Source organism: Rhinolophus hipposideros, assembly GCF_964194185.1.
Source record: "Rhinolophus hipposideros genome assembly, chromosome: X".
Classification (NCBI taxonomy): domain Eukaryota; kingdom Metazoa; phylum Chordata; class Mammalia; order Chiroptera; family Rhinolophidae; genus Rhinolophus; species Rhinolophus hipposideros.
Window position 1 is genome coordinate 113939994 of NC_138046.1, and position 22685 is coordinate 113962678.

Genomic DNA, 22685 nt, shown 5'->3' on the forward strand with positions numbered 1-22685 from the left:
CGGGGACAAGCGACTCAAGCAGCCGCGACGCCATTTGCTGCGGCCGAGCGTGGGCGCAAGCGGATCTCGGAAGAACTCGGTCTCGAGACACTGCTGCGCACGCGACCCGGCCTCTCGCGCCTACTTGGTACTGCGCGGTCCCACGCGTCGCTCCTCGCGCCCCTTGCGGGAATCGCCACCACCGCTGCCGCCGCAGCCGCCCAGATAGGAGTCGGAGACGAAGCGAGGCCGCCGGCTCCGCCATGCCCAAGAATAAAGGTAATGCCGGCTGGACCGCGCGCGGGACCACGACTGCGCTCGGCTGGGCTCCCCGGGCGCTGCCTACGGCCTCGGGATAGCATAGGCCGCAGTGACCTTCCTCTTCGCCCTGCCTGCAGGCGGCTGGGCGATCCGGACGTGATTCTGGGCTCGGGAGAGGAGCTGGGAAGTTACTCCTGCCTTTTAATTTGGTCACATTGGGGTGGAGCCGACGCCATTTTTGTAGGGCCTCCTGCGGGAGAATGTGGGCTTTTGCTCCTGATTCGCGCCAGGCTGACCGCAGCGCCATGGGGACCCGTGGGGAGACCTTTTCCGGGGGGGTCTTGGCTTCGCAGATGGGCGCCTTGGGCCTTCCCGGGCAAGGGGAGTTAAACCCTGGAAGCAGTTCTTAACTTTCAGAGGGTGGTACTTGCGTTAGTGACCATCAGGCACTTCTGCGTGGGTTTCTTTATGGACAGTTGTTGAATATTGTTGAGACTGCCCCTTCTCTCTTGTAAGCAGTGGATGAAACCTTGATGCATTTTTAAGGTTTTTCTCTAGAGATGTACTCTTCGCCTTCCCTTTATGGGGTTTAACTTTTTCCCCCCAGAACATTTGTTCCATATTGAGCCGAGTTTTCTACTTTGGCTATAGGTCATGTATGGTGGTGGTAAGTAAAGACCTTTTAAGTTCCCTCCATTCTGAAGCTGAACGTTCATAAATTATCAGACTTGAGGATAAGTTTATTTGAAATGTCCAAAGTGGAAGGCCTAATCTAGGTGAAACAGCCCTAAAGAAATTCTCCTTTTTTTAGACTTGAAGATGTTTCTGCTTTTTAAGTATCCTTATGATCTCAAAGGAAATTATTCCAGTAGAAACTGGGGGGGGGGGACACATAGAATTTCTGACAGGAGAAGAGCATATTTCACAACCCACAAGCAGTTTCCTTTGATTATTCATCCTGAGACCTCCTACCCTGACACCAGCCTACTTCTGCTCTCTTCTACTAAACAGCTGGCTCCAGGGATTCTGCCTCATTTCCTCTGTAGCTGTCACTACTCATTTTATCCCTCCAGATATTTGGTTGCAGTTCCCTCAGGGCACTGCGCCTTACTGCCTTTAGAAATCTAACTTGTAGGCCCTTTTTGTAGCAAGGGTTTTACTGCTAGTTCTGGGAAAGACAGGGTGAAAAAGTAGGGTTTTAAAACTCACAGTTTTCTTGTAAACTATATAATCCTTTATTCCTTCAGATGGTAACTGGATTGCTCCAATATTTATCTTATTCTCACTTTTATTTCTAGCGATGAGTCCCAGTTCCCTAACTAGACTGTGAGCACCAAAGGGCAGTAATAGTATCTGTCTTAATTACATTGGATTGCTAGCACTTGACACTTAGTAGATGCTCAATAAATATTTGTTGGGTTCAGTCACCTTCCTCTGTTGACTCCACCCTTAAGTGAATAATAGCTTCCCCTTGGGGGGAACAGTGGACAGAACTTCTGTATTAAATCACATCTAGTTCACTGGCCTCCTTTAAAGTTCATTACATGGCAATAAAATGGGGTGGTCAGGTAAATTGAAAAGAATGAATCTTTGTAAAATAACATTTGAGGCATACAAAAATGACAGATACTGCAGTGAACACCTGGGAATCCATTACTCGACATGAGAATTACAGCCCACATTCAGTTTAAATCCTCTGTGTCCCCCTCCCCATTCCTCTTCCTCTCTTTCTAGAGGTAACCACCATTCTGAATTTAGTATTTATCATTCCTGTGCATGTAAAACCAATCTGTCATCTTAATTATTTTACTTACAGGAACAGTACTTTTGAACGGAATTTGATGAGATGGGGTTTAATGTAGAAATAAATTTATGTTTATGTTTTTCTTCACTGGAAAAGGCAGAAGCCCTGGTGGTGGTGGTCATACAAGTAAGGCTGTATATGGCCACGAACTGTGTCGAAAGACTTGCTTTGGACAGATTTTTAGCCTATTTCCTCTATTACCTCAGGAAAAAGGTTATCCTTTGGCCCACTCAGAAGAGCATTTGGGGTAAGGTGCTCTCACACTTTGAGGAAGTTACTATCTCTGATTTTTAAATTGCCACTCCTTGAGGAATGTATGGACTACTCTTAACTGACTCACTCAAAGAATTGCCAACTCCAGTATAACTCAGTACACAGGTCTGATCCTTACCCTAATGGAGCTTTCACTCTGGTCGGAAGGTCTGGCGTGATTAATGGCTTGAAGTAGAAGATACTTTCCCTAGGAAATTAGTTTTGATGTGCCTTAAGAATGCCTCAAAATCTGAACTCTGAGGGCTCTGGGTGGGACAGGAAATTATAGAGGGCCACCTCACAATAGCAGGAGCATTCTGAGAGTGCGCCCAGGACAGGGTAAGTGTCTCTTCACAGTGCCCAAGTGCACATTCTTTATTCCAGTTGGCCTGTGAATTTTTGCAGCTTCCAGGCTCTTCCCATGAGTCCTTTAGTGTCACTATCACTTACAGCCTTTCTCCCACCTTTTGGAAATGGTTGCCAATGTGGTTTATGTTCTGGTGTGGTAACAAAATGCTGTGGAGAGATAGATACCCTAATGTGAGAGCCAGGAACAAAAAGATTACATTTGAATCTGGTCACCCGCACTCGCTGACTAATGGTAAGTGAGTTACTTCTCTGAGCTTGAATGAACTCACTGATAAACGGGATAAGTAACAGTGCCACATAGAGTGATTGTGGCAAGTAAATGAGTGGCATTGCATGGTGGTTAAGAGTATAGTCACTGGGGTCTCACATCCTAGATATCACTTCACGTGATACAGCCTCAAATAAATCACTTAACCCTTTGAAGATCATTATTTCTTGTGAAAGAAAGACAAAATCTCATAGGCATAGGCTTGTTCGGGGCCAGTTCACTGGGACAGTGAGAAGTAAGTCTACTTGGATTGAAGCATGAGGTGGTACAAGTGTTGAGAGGTAGATTGGCGTTCATGTTTATAGGTTGAGAGACTTACATTCTTTAAGGTAGTTATGTTACCACTAACAGAAACAAGGGGATTGATTAAGGACCAGTTTTGTAAAAGAAAGTAAATTGACTTTTGAATAAAATTGAACTTAAGGTGATAGTAGCCCATTTACTGGAAATGTACTGAGCCATTAGAAATAGGAGACCAAGGCTTAGTTGAAATAGTGAACTGAGATGTGAAATTACGAGCATAGAAGTGATAGGTGAGAGAAAAATAAACTTCCTTGGAAAGTGAGTGAGCAGACGGTGGGGCTTAATGAAGCTCCAAAAGGGGTAGGCATAATGAGGGGGAGCTCATGAAAAGCTGAGAATAATGCATGTGGCCCTTTTAAAAGTCAGAAAAAGGAGAGTGGAAAATTCAGCAGTGTCATTATTTAAAGTATAAAAAGCAAGCGGGGAGGGAGAAGGACAGATTTTTAAGGACACCAGTAGATAAAAGAGTTCTGGAATCCCAAATGGTAGGTATTTGGATCTTCTGTTCTGAGTCCCTGGTTTTACAGAGGCTGAAACAGTTCCTGAGAGGTTTTTGTGAAAGCTCCATGTATCCTTTACTCCTCCCTCTTTGTACATCTGGTAACAATTCTCTTGTTTCCATCTCAGAAATAGTCCTCTTATTCCTCTGAATAATATTCCATTGTATGGACATAGCACAGTTTATCCACTCACCTACTGAAGGAAGGACATGTTGGTTACTTCCAAGGTCCTTTCCTCTTCATGGCTACGTTTGGCCTACTTCATGCGATGTGTAATAAGGACAGTAACCTTCTTACCAGTTTTTCCACTCAGAGGATCATGTCACACCTCTGCTTTTTGTTGAAGGACTTTTTATTAAAAATGTTTGAATAGTAAATGTATTCATGATTCAAATTTCAAAAAGTATAAAAAGGGAAATCTTTTCCTAAATGTGTCTGTCCCGTTGCCACCTACTTCTCTTGCTCACAGGCAGTCACTTAACTTTTTTATATGCCCTTTCAGTTATCTTATGTATTAATATATATAAGCAAATAAGGATTTCTTTTTTTTTTTTTTTACACTAGTGGTGGCTTTATGATCTTCACCTTGCTCTATTTTTTTTTAAACTTACATGAAGGGAGATTTTTGAATATATACAAAAGTAGACTAGTACACTGAAGCTCCATGTACTCATCTCCATTCTCCTGACTGCAGATGTCCTCAGAAAGGGATCTATATACTTTTCTATAATATCTGCTTTTGATTTGTTTCTTTGTGTTTTATGTCAGAAATATTTCAAAAGGAATTTCCAAGGATAGGGGAGTGACAATATGTAGTCTGAGGAACTCACTTAATACGGAGATTGTAAATTCATATGGTTGTGTGACCAAATTAGGTGAATTTTTTAATTAAGTGATTTTTAAACAAATCTTTTTGAAAGCTTTAATTTCGTTTCTTTTCCTACTGTTGTGCAGATAATTAACATCTTTCTCTTTCTTTAAAACTATTAGGTAAAGGAGGTAAAAATAGACGTAGGGGTAAGAATGAGAATGAATCTGAAAAAAGAGAGCTGGTGTTCAAAGAAGATGGACAAGGTAAGTGTATTTGTAAGTTAGGTTTCTTGTAGTAATAGTTTTCTTTTTTAAATATGGAATTTCAATTTATAAACATAAAAGATACTATTCATAATCCTGAGCAATAGATCGTGTGTCCCTATTTTGCTCTTCTCCATTTCTCATTCCCCGTACTTCTCCAGAGACTTTCTTTTGGTAATCATTTCTTGGTATACTCAGTCTGCATTGAAGTTTGGTGGCATTTTTGTAAACATGTAGCTTTCGTTATTTTGCATGAACACTCATAACTAAGTGAAATGTACAGTTCAGAGGGAATTAAGCCTCAAAGGCAATGGTTGACAATTCCATGATTTAATAGACCTACTTTGATAGTACAGGGTGCTGTCCATTTAGTATGATAGTATGTTCAGTAGACCTTGGGTACTTGAGAGGTGAATCTGAAGCTTTTCCTCACTTCTCCAGTGCCATTAGCATATAATTTCATAAAACATAATAAAATGAAAGTAAACTGCTAACTGACCTTTTCAATCCGATTAAGATTTTGTGAGTGCTAGACCAACGTATCTAACACAAGTTTCCCATATTTTTATTTCGAGTAATTTCAAACCTTCAGAAAAGTTGCAGTATTTAGTACAGTGAACTCCCTTAAACCCTATGTCTGTGTTCATGTGTGTGTTTGTTTTTCCTGAGCCATTTGAAAGTTAGTTGGATACATCACAATTTTTCCCTTATTATAATAATACTTCCATCATGTGTTTTCTAAGAACAAGTATATTCTCTTACATAATTACATCGTACTCAAGTAATTTAACATGAATATATTATATATCTAGTATATAGTCCATATTCAGAATTTTCCATTATCCCAATTTTCAGCACCTTTTAAACAGTTTTTATTGTCTTTTTATAAAACTTTTGTGGATTTGTTCATGTCATATTGAGAAGCCACTAAAATAATGAAACGTTTTCTGGCGAAAAGACCTTTTAATTTCTTAGCCTTAGCCATTCTAGTTTCCATTAGCAGTTGACTTAATTTTGACCACCGCCCCTTTTTCTTTTTTATATTTTTTCCCCACTTTGGAAGAGAGGCGGCTTTTGAATTGACCAACCATGTTGGTGCTGGGTTCTCTGTAGTCTGAGGAACTCACTTCCATGTGTCAGCCCCTCAGTCGAGCCTTTCCAAGTTACATCTCAGTGTATTTACCAATTAGTGGATATCTTTGGACAACCTGAGTAAGCTAAAGGTTCCAAAGTGATATAATGACGGAAGAGACAGGCCCATGTGCAAGCTAATGCTCACAATCTGCTCAGGTTTTCCAATGGCAGTGAAACCAGGTGGCTTCCTGGGTACCCCTTTGGAAAGATTTTAATTAAAAGTTCAGCATTTTGCCTGAGAACATCTTTCTGGCTTTATAAAAACTTAATAATTGCTATGATGTTCTAATTTAAGAAAGACATTATTAATGTTAAGCTACTTTTATTTGGCAAATGTACCAAATATTGTGTTGAGATTTGCCTCTAAAGGTTCTGAGGGAAAGAAAATCCAAAGTTGGCCAAAGATTCAAATGTGAGAGTTTGAGGAGGTGTAGTGTACATTTTGGGACAAGCCATCTTGATCTCCAGAAATAAGCATAGTTATGAAGACAGTAGTCAGTCTACTTCCTCAAAATGAGTACATAATTAAAACATTTCTGATAGCAGAGATAGCTTATACTGTGTTTCCCCAAAAATAAGACCTAGCCGGACAATCAGCTGTAATGCGTCTTTTGGAGCAAAAATTAATATAAGACCCGGTCTTATTTTACTATAATATAAGACCGGGTATGATATGATGTGATATGATATGATACCAGGTCTTATATTAATTTTTGCTCTAAAAGACGCATTAGAGCTGATTGTCCGGCAAGGGCTTATTTTCGGGAAAACATGGTAGAAATGGCATTACAGAGTTTGGTTTTGGCTCAGCTATTGACTCGCTTGGGGTTTATCACTCCCTTGCATTTCTTTTATTGCATATATTTATTCCCAACCAGTACACCTATGTCAATTTCATGTGGCCTTTTTAGTTGCTTTCATCAAAAGTTGAACAATGTCTTAGACCCTTTTCTTTTCTCTCCCCCAGAGTATGCTCAAGTAATCAAAATGTTGGGAAATGGACGATTAGAAGCGATGTGTTTTGATGGTGTAAAGAGGTTGTGTCATATCAGAGGGAAATTGAGAAAAAAGGTAGGTGTGGAGATTAATTTTAGTTCAATATCAAATTGTGATAGAGGGATGGCTCTACAGTTTTGTGTGCTAAGGATGTAAATTCTCAAAAGATTTCAGTGGAACAATGATTTACAGATTCTGTTTACAGATTGATCAGCACCACCTATGTTATATCCCTGCCAAAAATGTTTAACCTGAATCTATTCATGAGAAAACAGTAAATAAATCCAAACTGAGGGACACACTGCAAAACAAATGGCTTGGCTCTTAATACATTGTTAGTGTCAGGAAAGGAAAAAAAGGCTGGGGGTGATATTAAATGTTATATTAATGTTAAATTTCCTGAATTGTGATCATGAAAAGGCTACCTTGGAAAGTAATGACAAATTTCCAATCACAGTAGGTGTTCAGGCAGATTTATTAATCAGGTAAATTAAAATTCCCTCCAACTCTGATTTTACGATTTTTAAAAAAAAAAAAAAAATTGGTCAATTTTTCTGTTACCAAACTAAAGGGGTTTTGCCAGCTGTGCGTATGGGTGGGTGGGTGTAAGGAGAGGAGGGAGGGAGATAAAGCCACATTTCTAATTTTCTACTTTTCTAATGGATGGATAACTAACCACTTGGAGTGGTTCACTATTAAAAACCCCTTAATTTCTGAACTAATCGTCATCCCTCTGCAATTACTAAACTGTCAGATATCAAATAGTTAAATAAGATTTTTTTTAACATTCCAAATTACTGGAAATTTGAAACAGGTGCAGCTCCTTGCTATGGTTTTTTATTTTCCCCTACTTCTAAATATAGGTGCTTCACCCACAGTTGGTATTTTATGGGAATGCTGATTCAGTGTTGCTCTTGATCGTTTATTTTTATTTCTTTTATAGGTTTGGATAAATACCTCAGACATTATATTGGTTGGTCTGCGAGACTACCAGGTAAAAACAGAATTAACTTTTAATTGTTTACTTGCTTGATTTTGATAAGTCATTAATGTTTAGAACATAAGTCGTAACTATGTTAACGAATTCCAGCCCAGTATGCTGCTCACCATTATGTCAACAAACATTTCGTAAGGGCTAGTTACGTCTTAGCCATTGCGCTAGGTACCCCAGGGATTATGGTTCCCAAACACCAGTCTGTGCAGTTCACATTTTCTCTGTAGAAGAAACACAGGCCATGTGCATTTTTCATGAAGGTAAATGGTCCTTTTGCCTTTTTTGATATTTAAAAAGTTCCCTTTTTTAGAATAAGCAATATTATGTAGTGGTGGTTTTTGTTAGTGTTCTTAGTTAGCAAAATAAAAATGTAATCTTATGTTGAACTTTCCACCCCAGTTTTTTTTTTTTTTTAATTTATACGTCTTGAAATCAAAATCTGGAAGCCATTACTCAAGGGGATACAGCTGAATGAGTCAAGCTCCTATCCTACAAAATGCTTATGGCCCAGTAGTGGGGAGAATAAGACGAGTAATTACAGTACAAACCCTGGTATAAGTATGTGCTCTAAATTTAGATGAGCAGTTAGGCAGGAAAATGGTGGATGCCCCCTCATGATCTCAACCTGGAGAGATCAGTATGGGTCTGTGAGATCCATTTGGTTTCTACCTGTTGCGACTCATCCCCATGTGTTTAATCACATTGTGATTGATAGAATGTTTCCATTTTTATAACCTTGGTCATACTTTGATATATATATTTTTTAATATACCAAAATAAAGAATTACAATCTTTACTTTAAATCAGTGGTTCTTAACCATGGATGATTTTTTTTTGTCCTTCAGGACACATTTGGCAGTGTCTGGAGACATTTCTGGTTGTCACAACTGAAGGAGGAGGACAGTGCTGCTGGCTTCTAGTGAATAGAGAGCAGGGGTGCTGCTAAACATTCTAGAATGCTTAGGACAGTCCCTACAACAAAGAATTATCCAGCCCAAAATATCAGCAGTGCTGAGGTTGAGAAAGCCTGCTTTAAATTCATGTCATTTTAATGTCCATTTTCTTCTTTTGATCTTAAAAATAACCCCAGAAGTAGGAAGAATAATTAGTTCCCTGTTTAACAGATTAGGGAAACCAAAGAAGGTTCCAAAAGGTGTTAATATTCTGACCATAAAATGACAGCCAGGACCAACTTTTCTGATTCTTAATCTCCCATGATCCTTCTGTGCCCCTGCCACTTACAGGGTAATCCAGGCAGGGACCAGTAGCATCACTAGCTGTTTAGGAACTTGTTACGTAGAAATGCAGATTCTTGGACCCCACCCCGGGCTTCCTATATTAGAATATGCATTTTAACAAGATCCCCCCTCGGCTTCTATGCACATATCAGTTTCAGACGTGCTGGTTTGAATCACACTGCCCTTGCGTCCTTGTGATTATTTTCATTGCTTTTGAAACAATCATCTTCAACTCTTTTTCTCTTCCTTAACTGAGTCAGATTCTTTTCAAATGGGGAAGTGTGAACATTCTAAGGCAGTAGTTTTCCGTGGGGTATTTGCATCAGAAACACCCAAAGAGCTTTTAAAAATACAAATTCATGGCTTCGCTTCTAATCTGTCTTGAGGAGGTGTAAAAGCTCCATAGAAGATTCTGATCTATACCTACACTGGTATATAGAAAAGTATATTAATTTCCTTAGGCCATTATCCCGGTCTCAATTTTTTAATTAGAGTGTTTAGTCACCTTGTAAATTATGGCCTCAGGGAATTTTTGTATTTCAAAAGATTTGTAATCAAAAGGTAACAGTAAATAATGTAAAAGATTGGATGTGCACAGTTCTACTCTTATTAAAGTGAGATCTGTAAATATCTTCCCTGAGTTTGTTGATCATTGTTCATTTATGCATGCACGCTTTTTCATACTGGGTTAAACCCGAAGATGTTTTTCAGAGGGTAGGAGAAAACTTTAAAATTATTAGAATGGAAGAGTTTGTAATGGAACAGCGAGATCTAATTTTTTAATCCAGTTTGAAAGTAATTTATGAATTAACATAATATTTTGGCATAATCAGTTCTAAAAGTTATTTATCTCTTTTCAAGGATAATAAAGCTGATGTAATTTTAAAATACAATGCAGATGAAGCGAGAAGTCTGAAGGCATATGGCGAGCTTCCAGAGCATGGTAATTAATGTCTGGGTTATTATATTAACTTATGGTGTTATTACCTGGTGGTATTTAGGTGAAGGAATGTGGGTAGAATTTTGTGGGGTTTACGTACTTTTGTGTTACCCTAGTATCATAGATCCCATAGGATTTTTTTGTTTGTTTTTTGTTTTTAGAGAATTTTTATAAGAGTTTATTTGAGCCAAACTGACAACATTGCCGGGGAGCAAGACCTCAAATGCTCCCCCATAAGATTTTTTTAAAGCCAACATTCTTTATTTCCTCCCCCAATACAAAATTTATGCATTCTTGAGCAGAAAACAAGTAAAACAAGTCCTTTATAACTTCATCAAAAGGCAAGTACGCTTTACATACTATTTTGTAAGCTGACATTTTTCACTTGGCAGTTATTTAATTTTTTGGCTCTGTTGTATATTATGAAAACAAAATAAGCATGAAAATCCTGCTGAAATTAATGACTTGGCATTTCCAATCTAGGAAATACTAATATATTTGGGAATAGGACTAGCACCTACCTCCTGGTTCATTTTCATTACTTAGGGGTCACATGATTTGACCAAATCTTTCTGATTGATGAGTCTATCTGATGATTGGTGAGTTGTTAGCGTATACTGGAATCTTTTTAAAAGTATAACTGGAAGTTGTAATAGCTTTAGAATTTATGTGATTAGCCTGTCTTACTAACAAAACCTTTGTAAGCAAAAAAAAATTGTAACACAGGTACTTTTCCATCTTGATTTAGCAATGAATTTGTCAGACACTGTTGTATAAAATACCTTTCTGTATAGTAGGGTGGTTAAGTAGGAGGGAAAAGGGTCTTTCTGATAATAAAACTTAGATTTAATTAATTTAAAAGTTTGACTTGTAAGAGTCTCCTTTTATAGTTCAACATTTGACATCAGACTGCTTCTTCAGTGGGCAGTTATTTTAATGACATCTTATAGTATAGTATAGTATATATTTATAGTATATATAGGTTATAGTATATATTTGTTATTGTTTCCTTAGCTAAAATCAATGAAACTGATACATTTGGTCCTGGAGATGATGACGAAATCCAGTTTGATGACATTGGAGATGATGATGAAGACATTGATGATGTAAGTAGATGCACCTTGTGTTTTTCGAAATTTATTTGTGAATTATCCCCAAAGAAACTAGCTCTTTCCCCTAACTTCCTTTAATCTAAGAATGTTGAACACTTAAATACGGGTACATTTCAAGACTTGTCTGTGAATTAAAATACTCAGTAGACAACTAGTCAAACTGTTTATACTTTGAAAATTCATATAATGTTTTTCAACATTTCCTAAAAATATCAATATTTGCTTTGGCAATATGAATGCTAGACATTGGAAGCATAACTTGTTTAATTGAGTGTCTAAAGAGATAGCTAATAAGAAATTTAGTTGTAAGAAATATAAGACCTTGTCAAAGAAACATGCCTTCTCAATTAAAATACTGGTATGTTAGAAGAATCTTGTTTGAACCTGCTTGATAAATGTTGAAATTACAACACACATTAAAAGCTTTGTTAAAATCGAGACCTTTTGCCATTCTGTTACTTTATCTGTTGGATGTGCACTATTGGCAAACTCTTGGTTTGGAGTTAGTGTGTTTATTTTGAGGAAAATGTGTTGTTTTTCCTAACAACAAAGCAGTGATTCACGGTCATAAGAGTAAATGTCTCATTGCTTTCTGTTTGTACAATATTTAAATAAAATTCAAACTTAGTTTTTGGCAATATAAATTATTTAATAATTGGGTGGTATTGTAAGTTACTCTTAAATCTGGTTTGGGCTCTTCTTTTCAACCCCCGTTAAGTAAAAATGTAGTTTAGAAACCACCTGCGTAGATAAGACTAAAAATAATAATATTAATGTTTGATTTGATTCAAAGATGAAATTTTCATATACCTAGAGCAGTTGTTCCTGACCAAGGTTTTGCAACAGAATAACCAGAGCTTTTCCAAAATACAAAGACTGGTCTTGGAAAAGTCTGAATTAGGCATCACAAGTGACACCCACCACTGAGATTCTACAATTAACCTTTTCCTATACATGATTTATCACGAATCTGTCTCTACTTTTATTCTCCCATCTATCCATCTTATATTTTGATGCATCTCTAAACCATTTAGAATATTCTCATCATGAACTAAAGAAAATTGGAGTACATACTTATAATGTGTATGTGCATTTATGAATTTTTAAACATATAGTACCACACCACTAACGCTATGTACATTTTAAAGCATATGCTAAAATACAAAATGAAAAATGATAAATATGTTATTCTATTTCCCCCCCTTCTTCCGCCTCCCTCTCTATCCCCCCCACACACACTCCGGTTCAAGCCGATGTTTCTCAGTCTAGTTGTGTAGGACACAGCTCTCTGGCCCATGCTGGTGCTATGAGACTTGCGCTCCCCCTAGCTGAGGCAGTTGGTCGCCTGTCAGTTGGCCTCTAATAGCAGCTCACGGCAGCTTACTCTGGTGGCTCCGGCAGCCCCCACAGCAGCCCAGCTCCAGGGAGAGCTGTTGTTCACAATCTTAGCTGTAGAGGGCGCAGCTCACTGGCCCATGTGGGAATCTCAGCGTTAGGAGCGCTGGAGCGCGGCACTCCAACCACTTGAGCCACCTGGCCATTATTTTTTTTAATGTTGCTCCCTTTGGAGACCCTGAGCCGGAGGATTCTTGTGACTAAATTGTTAATGATACTTTGACAGATTTATCGATTCTGTGACAACCTGACATGGGGGCAGACCCGGTGGCTCAGGTGGTTTGGAGCACTGTGCTCTTAACGCCGACGTTGCCGGTTCGATTCCCACATGGGCCAATGAGCTGTGCCCTCTGGAACTGGGTTGCCGTGAGCTGCTGTGAGCGGCCAACCAACAACCGATGACCGACTGCCTCAGCCGGGGGGGGGGGGGGGGGGGGGGGCGAAGCGCAAGGCTCATAATATCAGCATAGGCCAGGGAGCTGTGTCCTACACAACTGTACTGAGAAACAACGGCTAGAACCAGAGTGGTGGGGGGGAGTGAGCAAGGGAAGTTGGACCTGATATCGAGCTATTGTGTTGTAGATGAAGGCGTGATCCAAACATTTTTACAGCTCAGCTGGGGTAAAAAGCCTCTTTAGGAATTAAAAACCTAATCAGGAAACTCGCCTGGATATGAAGCCACACATAAAGAGGTGATAAGTTGAGGATCTACACAGGGCAAAGATTTTTCTAAGAAATTTTCTGAATCTGTGCCAGTGCTTCCTCAGAACTGGGCCCAGCAGGCTGGCATGGAAAATACGGTCAAGACAGTGGTTATTTAGGAAATTTGAATTATCTTGAACATTTTGTAAGGATTGCTTTATCACCTGAGGACCTTATTTCCCCAAGACGTTTCTCTAGATGGTTTATAGATGTTCTAACCTTCACCCTTTAACCAGGTTTACTTAGAGGAGGTGAATTTGGTCAGTATCACACTTTTTCCTTTCTTAAAAAATGCTCCCCCGTGTCTGCTTCCACTCTCAAAATAAAGTCACTAGCACAGAAGGAAGGAGACACTACAGTGTTAAGAACAGTCAGTGTAACATGTTACATCCTGAAGGAGATCGGGAAGAGTTATTGGCAGCAGACCAAAATTGAGAAAAGCCTGATGTACAGAGTTTCCTCTTTAAACTGGATTTATTTCCCAGGTAGCCTAAGGGAGTGCAAGTCTCCCTTCTATGGTAGACTGCAAGAATATAAGAATTCGTTTTTCATTTGATCTGATGTTCTTTTTTCCTTTCAGATCTAAACTGAACTCAACATTTTGCATTCCAATTTCTCTGAGGATTGTTAAACATTTTGGATTTTGACTGTGACCTGTTAAAGAAGATTGAAATTTCATTAATTTGAGTGTAGTTTGTTAAAGCAGAATGATTTGTTTCTAAGGTAATTCTTTAAAAACTGGTAGTGCTGAATTAAGTAAAATGTTAAGCCCACTTTGTTCTTTTGTTGTAATGGGACTTATGGGTAAAAAAAGAGCACATCTATTTTTAAAAAGAGAAGATGCATTCATTACCCTTCCTACTTTGACCACTTCCGGGAAGATTATGGATAAGCCCTAGTTTTGACCAGCCTGTTGACTGTACAGTGACTTTCTGTGTGTTCTAGTTACCTAGATGTGCCCATGAGATTCTGTTAAAATTTAAGGAAGGCAGAAATCTGCATTTGAAGTCACAAATGATTAGGTCTGTTTTTCATATTTAAGTAGCATGTGGCTATTTTTATACTAGTTTTGGTACATTCTTTTCAGGATCTTATTTTGCCAGCAAACATACCAACAAAAAGGCATTAATTTCCAAAATGCAGGTTTTTGAATCTGGGTTTTAATAACAATTTTGAATTGGTTAGTAATTGCAGATATCAAACACTAGGTGGCACCCAGTTATCTTAACAGTGGAAATACTGGTACAGCTGTCACCTTTTTTTGTTTTCACTTAACTGTGCGAAGGAAATTTTCCAACCAAGAAAAGATTATTTTGATTATATGCATGGATGTAGAATATTTTTACAGAAAAGACTGTTGTGTCATTTTATTTCAGAAGTCATATACATGTAAGCTACAATTTTTATAAACACTTAAATTATATGTAAATGAAATTTCATAACTACTTGTCCAAATTAAGCCTTGTTCAAGCTATCCCTAAACTAGGGAAAGAGGAGGGAATAACAACTTAATCAAAGGATGATTTCCAATTTCGAATGGAAGAGCTACGGCAGAGAAATATAATAAAGACAATGTCATGCTACAGAGTGTATTATACCCTTACTTTGTGTTTAGGATGTATTTTATTGTGTGTACAGATTTTTTTGCTTGTATCTTAGTGGAATTTAGATTGACCCTTATTTACTTTTTCGTTATCAACACTGGTAAAATGAAATTAAGGGCTGGACTAGTTAGACCTCACTAGTCACATTGAAATTATGTGCAACTTTAAAAGAAGAGATCCACCAGGATTCCAGAGAGCTTTTCAGTGATGAAAAGGAATATCAAGGGGAATAAAACTTCACATGGCTTCCAAACAACAAGCAAATCTTACCCTACACTTAGTATAATTTCCTAAGTGTACGAACTCTGGAATCGAAATCTGAGATTCTTTAAAACATTGTTAAATCACAAGATTAGACAGTAAAAGTGGACGGTTGCAGTTCATGTTTCTTATTTGGCGTCCCTGAACACTTACCTAGGTGGAATGTGTCTGAGACCATGGACTGGTTTTTAATATTTACAAGAAACCAGCCTCTAAGAATTGACTTAGTGTTTATCTCTGTTAGTACTCAGCCTCCTACGACCTTTAGGCTTCTGCACATGAAACCGTTTTGCTACATCCTTCCACATTGTTTTGCTGAGAATGTTTTAACTCTGCATCCGTGATAAAGCTCACAGTGGGGGGGTGCAACTCAAACATTAGTTTTCCTACTTAACTCCTCTAATAAATATGGGTGATCTAAAGAGTCTTTAAAAATTACAACAATGGCCCGAATTCATGGTGTTCGCAGTGATTCTTTTCCCCCCTTGGTAGTAACAGCTCAATACAGTGCTATTGCATCCTGGAAAAATCTCAAATCATAATAAACTAACTGGGGAAAAGTTGTACATAGCTCATATGCAATACCACCTGGAGAAATTATTTTACTAACTTGTCTTTCATGTGGAAATTGTAGTTTCATCCATTTGATTATATTTCAAATGAGGAATGGAAGTGGTCCTTAAAAGGTGTTTTTTTTTGTTTTGGGGGGGTTTTTTGTTTGGTTTTGGTTATACTCTTTGATTCCTAAAATATAATGCTATAAGGTGTGCCCTGAAAGAAAATAAAATGTTTGAAATCCAAAAATAATGGTTCTTACTACTAAGAGGGTGTAGTTATAACTAATGACTTTGATAGGCTTGCATTTTTCATGTGCTTATTGCACTTCCCGTTATAGTATAAATATGTTGTGTTACTAAGGTGACTAAATAACCAAACCAAGTGTTTGTGTAAAAAAAGACTTGCCAAAATTTATTTGACTGTTGAATCTTTCTTGAACATTCAGCCTCTTAAAGAGACCGCCTCTTAAGGTGCCCGTAAACTATGCATGATGAAAATTCTTGTATTTTATTAAGGAATAGCCATTGGATTACTCACCACATCTGTGGTATCATGGCTATAAATATAGTTGCTTACAAAACTCTTTGTGACTCGTAGTTTAATTTAATCTCATCTATCTTGTAAATACTAAATTATAGGATGTTGAATAACATCTTTAATAAATATAAACTGCTGTCAGTATTGACTTCAGAGCAACTGAGTAATCATGTAGGTAAAAGCATGTTTCAAATACAATACCTAGCTGGATTTATGCTTTATTTGTATTTGTATTTTGTATAGATTTAACAACATCTAGTATTAATTGTGGCTTGACAGTGTATCCGAATGAAAGTGAGGTTCTTTATGTTACTTGACTGTCATAAAGATAAAAAAGGTTTATATTGGTATGAGATGTTTAGATCTTATCCTGCTTAGGAAGGGGCAGTTCCATGTATACTGTTTGGATTCCCATGAACTTTTGCACATCAGATTGTGCTTTTGATTTACCTTTACCATCCTTTTTATCCATACTTTCTATTCAGGAAAGAACAAAACAATTAAAACTTACTACAAGTGTGCTAAGACACTAGCCTCTCAGGTATAGAGTGAAGCGAGGAATTTGGAGAGTATTGGACTATATCCTCTCTTCCCCCCAGCTGTCAGGTACTTACAAGGCAGTGTGCTGAAGAGTGAAGAGCCTGGAGCCTGTCCCAGCCCCCACTCTGCAGGTGACCGTGGGCACCTTCTCCCGCCTGTCTGAGCTTCAGGCTCCTCACCTGTAAGATGGGGATGGTGAGAACAGTAACTGTGCTCTGTGATTCTCTGGTTCTCTGAATCACAGAGTTATTGGGAGGGTTGATAATTTATGTGTTCATACATATGATGCACTTAGAGCAGTGTCCGCCGCTTTTCACTTGATGTCCAGGACTGCGTATGATAGAATATGCATGTCTTTTATATTCTCTACTTACCATTTCTTTTACTTGTAGTCTTTGGTTCCTATAATAAAAAAAATGTGTAGAATATATATTTGTATATTCATGTTGACAAGATATTTAAAATAATTGCTACCACCCTCATTTAATTCAGTGTAATTCAAGACTAACAGATGGAACTTTGAAGATGTTTTGCAAAATACCAACTGTTCTATATTTAGAGAAAGTTTATAGTTATTAACATTGGCAGCTCTGATTACATTTCATTCTTAAGTCTTTAATATTAGTCCTTTTACGTCCTTTATTATAGATTCATGAAAGCTAATTAGTACGGACTGGTTTGGAGGTTTCCTTTCCCATCTTTTGGAATTATGTAAAAAAATCATGCAAAATACAGCAATTAGAAAATAAAATACGAAATAACTTTCAACACTGTATGCAATTGATTCTTTTTCAAACTATGACATTTTAAACTATGTTTTAATCATGACTCTTCTGAAATTCTGATTTTAAAAACAAAACTTGTGCTATATCAAGGAAATGTATGTTTTTATCTTTTATATTTATGGTTTTGGTTGTTTGATTTGGATGAATCTGTTCAATCAAACGTCACACGGGGTTGCATTTTCTGAGTGAATGAATGTGTTTACACACCTGTGCTGAAGACGACATTTTCTAGTGGCAAATCAGTGTCCGAAATGACCTCAGATTGCCAAAATTACATTCAATGGATCTTACTTTGTTATGTGCAAAGATAACATAGGTGAAATAGGTATTTGTCTTCTTGTTAAAAAGTCAATTTTAGTTAAGAATGTTCCTGACAAGTAGCACAAATTATTCTCATTAAATCCAACCGTTGAGTACATGTCTTTTTAATGTTTCATGTGACAAAGTAGGAAGTGCTACATAAAACTTCTACATACTACGAAGTACAGTTGTCTCGAGGAAAAACACTTGTGTGGTTGTGTTGCAAATTAAACTAGGCACTGCTTTTCATGGAACACCATTTTTACTTGAAAGAAAAACTGACAAACTGGGTGTTCAAACTTGGGTTTGTGTCAACATTTTCTCAAAAGTGAATTAAATGAGCTTGTTAAAGGGAAACAACTGATAGCATTTGTTGGCAGTGATAAAATTTTCTTTCAAGTAAAAATTAAGGTTAGAAAACTAGTACCTGCTACCATTAGCATGACAGTTTCACAATAAGATTTTTATGAAGTTGACCTAATAGAAAAAAGCCAGCAAATTAATGTCATTTTTAAAAATGTGGATTAAATAGACATTGTGTTCATACATGGTATGACGTTATAAAAATGCCAATTCTCTGCAAATTGATCGACTTTAACATGATTCCAATTAATATTCCCGCTGGATTGGGGGATAGACTAATTCTAAAATAAGTTCATAGGAAAAGTATTTCTAACAATTCTAAAAAGGAGGAACTAACATTAATTCACACCTGTAATCCATAGTTGTAAAGAATAGAGGCCATAACACACAAAAAGAATGGAGAACTCAGAATGAAGCCCATGTACATACGGGAATTTGATACATGATAAAAGTGGGTTCAAGATCACTGGGGAAAGGATAGCTTAATAGATGATGCTGGGGAAACCACACTTTACAAAGTAAATAATGGATCTCCCACCATGTATAGAAAATAAATTGCTTTAAAGGTAAATATAAACTAATGGAGGACTATTTTGGGCCTAGGGAAGTATATATTAAATAAGATCTCTGTTATTTTCTTTACATGATGCTATAATTTGAGTTTCTCCCTTTCCTCTGACTCCCAACTCCACTGGAGTTGAAGGGCGGCAATAAACCTCTGACAATTTGACCTTTTATACCTGCATTAAAAAAAAAAAGACCTCTTAAAGCATAACCATAAGAGCAAAACTTGATAGATTTTATTTTATAGCCATGGGAAAGATTGGATCAAGCAAGAACTGTCACTAGGTGCTGAATCTAGGGGGAAGTTTTGACACAGTATGATATTTATTAATATTTGCATGGCTTTAAAATGCCTCCCCACATATTGCTTATTGCAATAGAAAAATACCTAGTACCTCTACAGTGGAGAAACTGACAACCAATTAGATAAAGTTGTAGCTATGTTAAATTTACTGAAGTTGATAACTAATGTGGTTGTGCAAGAGAATATCCTTATTCGTAGGAAATACAAGTATTTAGGGGTAAAGGGCCGTACATTGTATGCAACTTTGAAAACAGTTGATTAAAAAAATAGAGATACAGATAGAAGTACAAATGATTTTAAAGATGGGGTAAAATGGTAATGATAGGTGAATCTGAGTAAAGGATATATGAGTGTTGTTTGTAAACTAGCGACTTTTTTATAAGAGATTATTTCCATATAAGAGGCTTTTAAAATGTGTTGATTTGGGCATGAACATTAAGGAGGTTTGCTAATCTTAGAAAAGGTTAGTTGACTAGTGTGAAATATTTGCAGTATTTAAACCCAAAAGGAATTAGCATCTAGAATACGCGAAACTCCTGGAAATCAAGGAGAAAAAAACGAGTAGCCCCATAGAAAGATGGGCAAGGACTGAATAGGCAATTTACAAGAGTAAACCAGAACGAATGGCTAATCTATTTCTGATAGGCTTGCATACAGCTGCAATGGATAGATGTTGAAAACAATTCCAAGCAAGAAAAATCTCTTGTGCAATGTTATGTATATAAATTAAAACCATGCATGTCTTCACAACACTATATGTTTGAAAAAATAGAACTACAAAAATATATTAAACAGAGGAGGTGTCTATTACTAGAATGAGGACTGGAAGTGGGAATAAAAAGTAGAGGAAGAATAAAACTGCAGAGGGGTGCTACTGTCAGCAAGCCATGGGCTCAAGAATTGGATGAATTATCTAAACTTGTACCTAAGATCTGTGAGGAAAAAGAAGTGGAAAACAGCTCCCATGCCCTAGTTAACCACTCAATCTTACTGGGTTAGAAACAGCTTTCTTTACAGCCAAGGGACCAGCCCCCACTTGCCTGCTTTCCTGCTCAATTGTGTCTAAACACCCCTCCTGGCTTTCTCGCCACAGTCGCACCCTACTCCGGGCACACCTTTGGGAGTGTCACGAACATGCTCATCACATTTTTGTGCCACAAAGGGACTCTAACAAGCTTTTCACCAGGAATCCGAGATGCCAGTTCCTGAGGGTTTCAAGCTTTTTTTATATATATTGTATAATTTACATACCATAAAGTTCACTGGTTTAAAATGTAAAATTCAGTGTTTTGTTTTTTTTAGTATAGTCACTATAATCCTAGAATATTTTCATCACCCCCCCAAAGAAACCTTGTACCTTTATTGAACTTCATTCCGCTTTTTATAATCATGTATTTCTCTGTGCCCTAGGGTGGGTGTTAAAACCTCAGAGGGCTGGTCACCACTGTCCAACAGAGAAACGTGCGGCCCTGGGCTCCCCTGGGAGGGATGTTCACTTGGCAGGCTATACCTGGGTACACACCTGGAGGCGAGCTGGCCGTGCAAAGATGTCTTTTTCAATATGCATGCTTTTGAAAAGATGATAAATACTCGTGGCAAGGGTAAAAGGATGTCCATAGGAAAGACACCCCGTTACACACACAAACATGAACTCTCACACACACCCTTCCCATCCTACTCCCGAGTCTACACGTTTAGCAGTTTCTTTTGACTTTCTAGAGATGTCTTTGCCGAGATTTCTCAAGTGCACATTATTTGCACACCAGGAAAAAAAGAACCTTCGAGTAGCTCTTGAGTGGAATCAGCGGGGGAGTGGAAGCCTGGTTGGAAGGCCCAGGTTCATCAGAATGCATGTCCCTGCCCTGCCTTCCTTGAAGGTCGCTCCGCCTGGCTTATTGGAGTCCCACCCTGGGTGGCCACACGCTTGCCTGGGGTGAAGAAGGACCCAGTGCCGGCCTCCCGGGCGCCTCAAGAACTGGAACCTAACTATGCTTGCTGGGGTTTACCGTATCTGCCCCCATTAGCATGGGCTCAAGGGAGGGCTGTTTGAAGCCCTAGCCACGAACTGTTTCCAGAGCTCCTGCGCTGAGTATGTATGTGGACGCCTAGCGTGTGTGAACGTATGCGAGACGTGAGGACGGGTGTGCACGGTGTGTGAGAACATGTGCGTGCTCGGTGAGCACCTGTGTGCACGTGGTGTGCGCTTTGTTCACACGCTGTGAGGATGTATGCGCATCCTGTGAGAAACTGCATTCTGTGCATAACGCTCTGAGTGTGTGCACTGTATGGGGAGCTTTTATATTAGTGTGTGCGTGCCGTGTGAGGGCCGGTGAGCACACAGCAAGTGCACGAGGTAGGTGTACGCCTGTTGCATGAGGACCGGTGTGCTCATCGCATGTGCACGTGGTGCGCGTGCGCGGCCTGAGAACCGGTGCGCACATCGCCCGTGCACGCCGTGTGCGCACGCTGTGTGAGGGCGCGGACGCGTGCGGGCGCGCGCGGGGCTGGTGCGGTGCGGCGCGGCGGCCCAGGCAGTGCGCCTGTGCGGCCCCGCATCCCGATGGAGCGCGGCGGAGGCTGCGGGGCGGGAGCTGGGACGGAGGGGACTGCGCGGGGGCCTCCGCTCCCTGGGAAGATGGCCGAACCGAGTGCGGTGCGGACCTCGCCGCCCAACCACCGGTTTTCAGGTAGGGCCCCCGGGGTGCGGCGGGCGCCTGGGGGTCTTTAGGCCCCCGGGGGGGCGGGGCGGACCCGCCGCCGGCTGTTCGGAGCAGCGGCTCTGCGGCGCGCGGGGCAGAGGCGCGGTGTGGCGGTTGGATAAACGCCCTTCCTCCGGCCCGGGGTCGGTAGGGCACGGGATGGAGGGCCGCGCCTCTCGCGATGCGGGTGGCAGGGTCCCCTCTTGGCTAGTCAGAGTGAGTGGGTGCGCTTGGAGGTGGCTTAGGGTGGGTGAAAGTGTGTTTGACGTGGGGTGCCGAGGCCCACACTTGATGCCCTGGGGAGGGTGGCCCCTCCTCGCGAGCGGCTGGCGTGGGGGCCACTGGGGCCGACGGAGCGGGCTCCGGGGTTCGCCCAGGCCTGCGCGCCCGCCCACTCTGCGTCTAGGGAAACGCGCGAGCCGCTGCTGCAGCTGCCGCGAAGGTAGCCCAGCTGCGTGCTTTGCGGCATCCCCAGGGGGCACAATCCGCGGGTCACACACTGGCAGGGGCGGATGGACCGCCGCTTGGGCAGCTGGGCGCGATCCCCGACCTGGGTTCCCCTGCCGCCCGCGTGCGCTCCCCGAGACCTTGGGAGCGCTGCCCAGGGGTCTGTCGGGGCCGCGGCCCCCTCACATGGCAGCGCGACGCATGAGTTTCCCAGCCCAGGTGGCTGCGGCTGCTGGGACCTATGGAAGGCTGGTCCCCGGACTGGCTGCCCAGAAATGAGAGGAGCAGGGGTGGATTTTGAGGACATTTATCAGAATTTTAGATAAGCAGGTCTCGCGTCTTCTAACGTTCTCTAAAGTAGTTGCAGGTAGTACGGGGGTGTAAGCAGCGTGGAAATTGATT

General features: G+C 39.9%; 2 protein-coding genes across 10 annotated transcripts in view; both read left to right on the forward strand.

Moving 5' to 3' along the window:
• Positions 1-18023, forward strand: EIF1AX (eukaryotic translation initiation factor 1A X-linked). The gene is made up of 7 exons (XM_081042902.1): positions 1-258; positions 4727-4810; positions 6912-7015; positions 7884-7934; positions 10034-10115; positions 11127-11218; positions 13902-18023. The coding sequence occupies exons 1-7, from the start codon at positions 243-245 to the stop codon at positions 13905-13907; spliced, it is 435 nt and encodes a 144-aa protein (XP_080899028.1). The 5' UTR covers positions 1-242; the 3' UTR covers positions 13908-18023.
• Positions 18024-21566: 3543 nt separating this feature from the next.
• MAP7D2 (MAP7 domain containing 2) overlaps positions 21567-22685 on the forward strand; it is a 106382-nt gene continuing 105263 nt past the window's right edge. For 4 of the 9 annotated variants that reach the window (XM_081043497.1, XM_081043499.1, XM_081043505.1 and 1 more), the window contains exon 1: positions 21577-21824. In XM_081043497.1, the coding sequence (XP_080899623.1) occupies positions 21698-21824 (127 nt within the window). In that variant the 5' untranslated portion in view covers positions 21577-21697. Of the gene's footprint in view, positions 21825-22685 lie in introns of all 9 variants that reach the window. The other 5 variants (XM_081043506.1, XM_081043498.1, XM_081043502.1 and 2 more) reach the window with 3 other exon arrangements.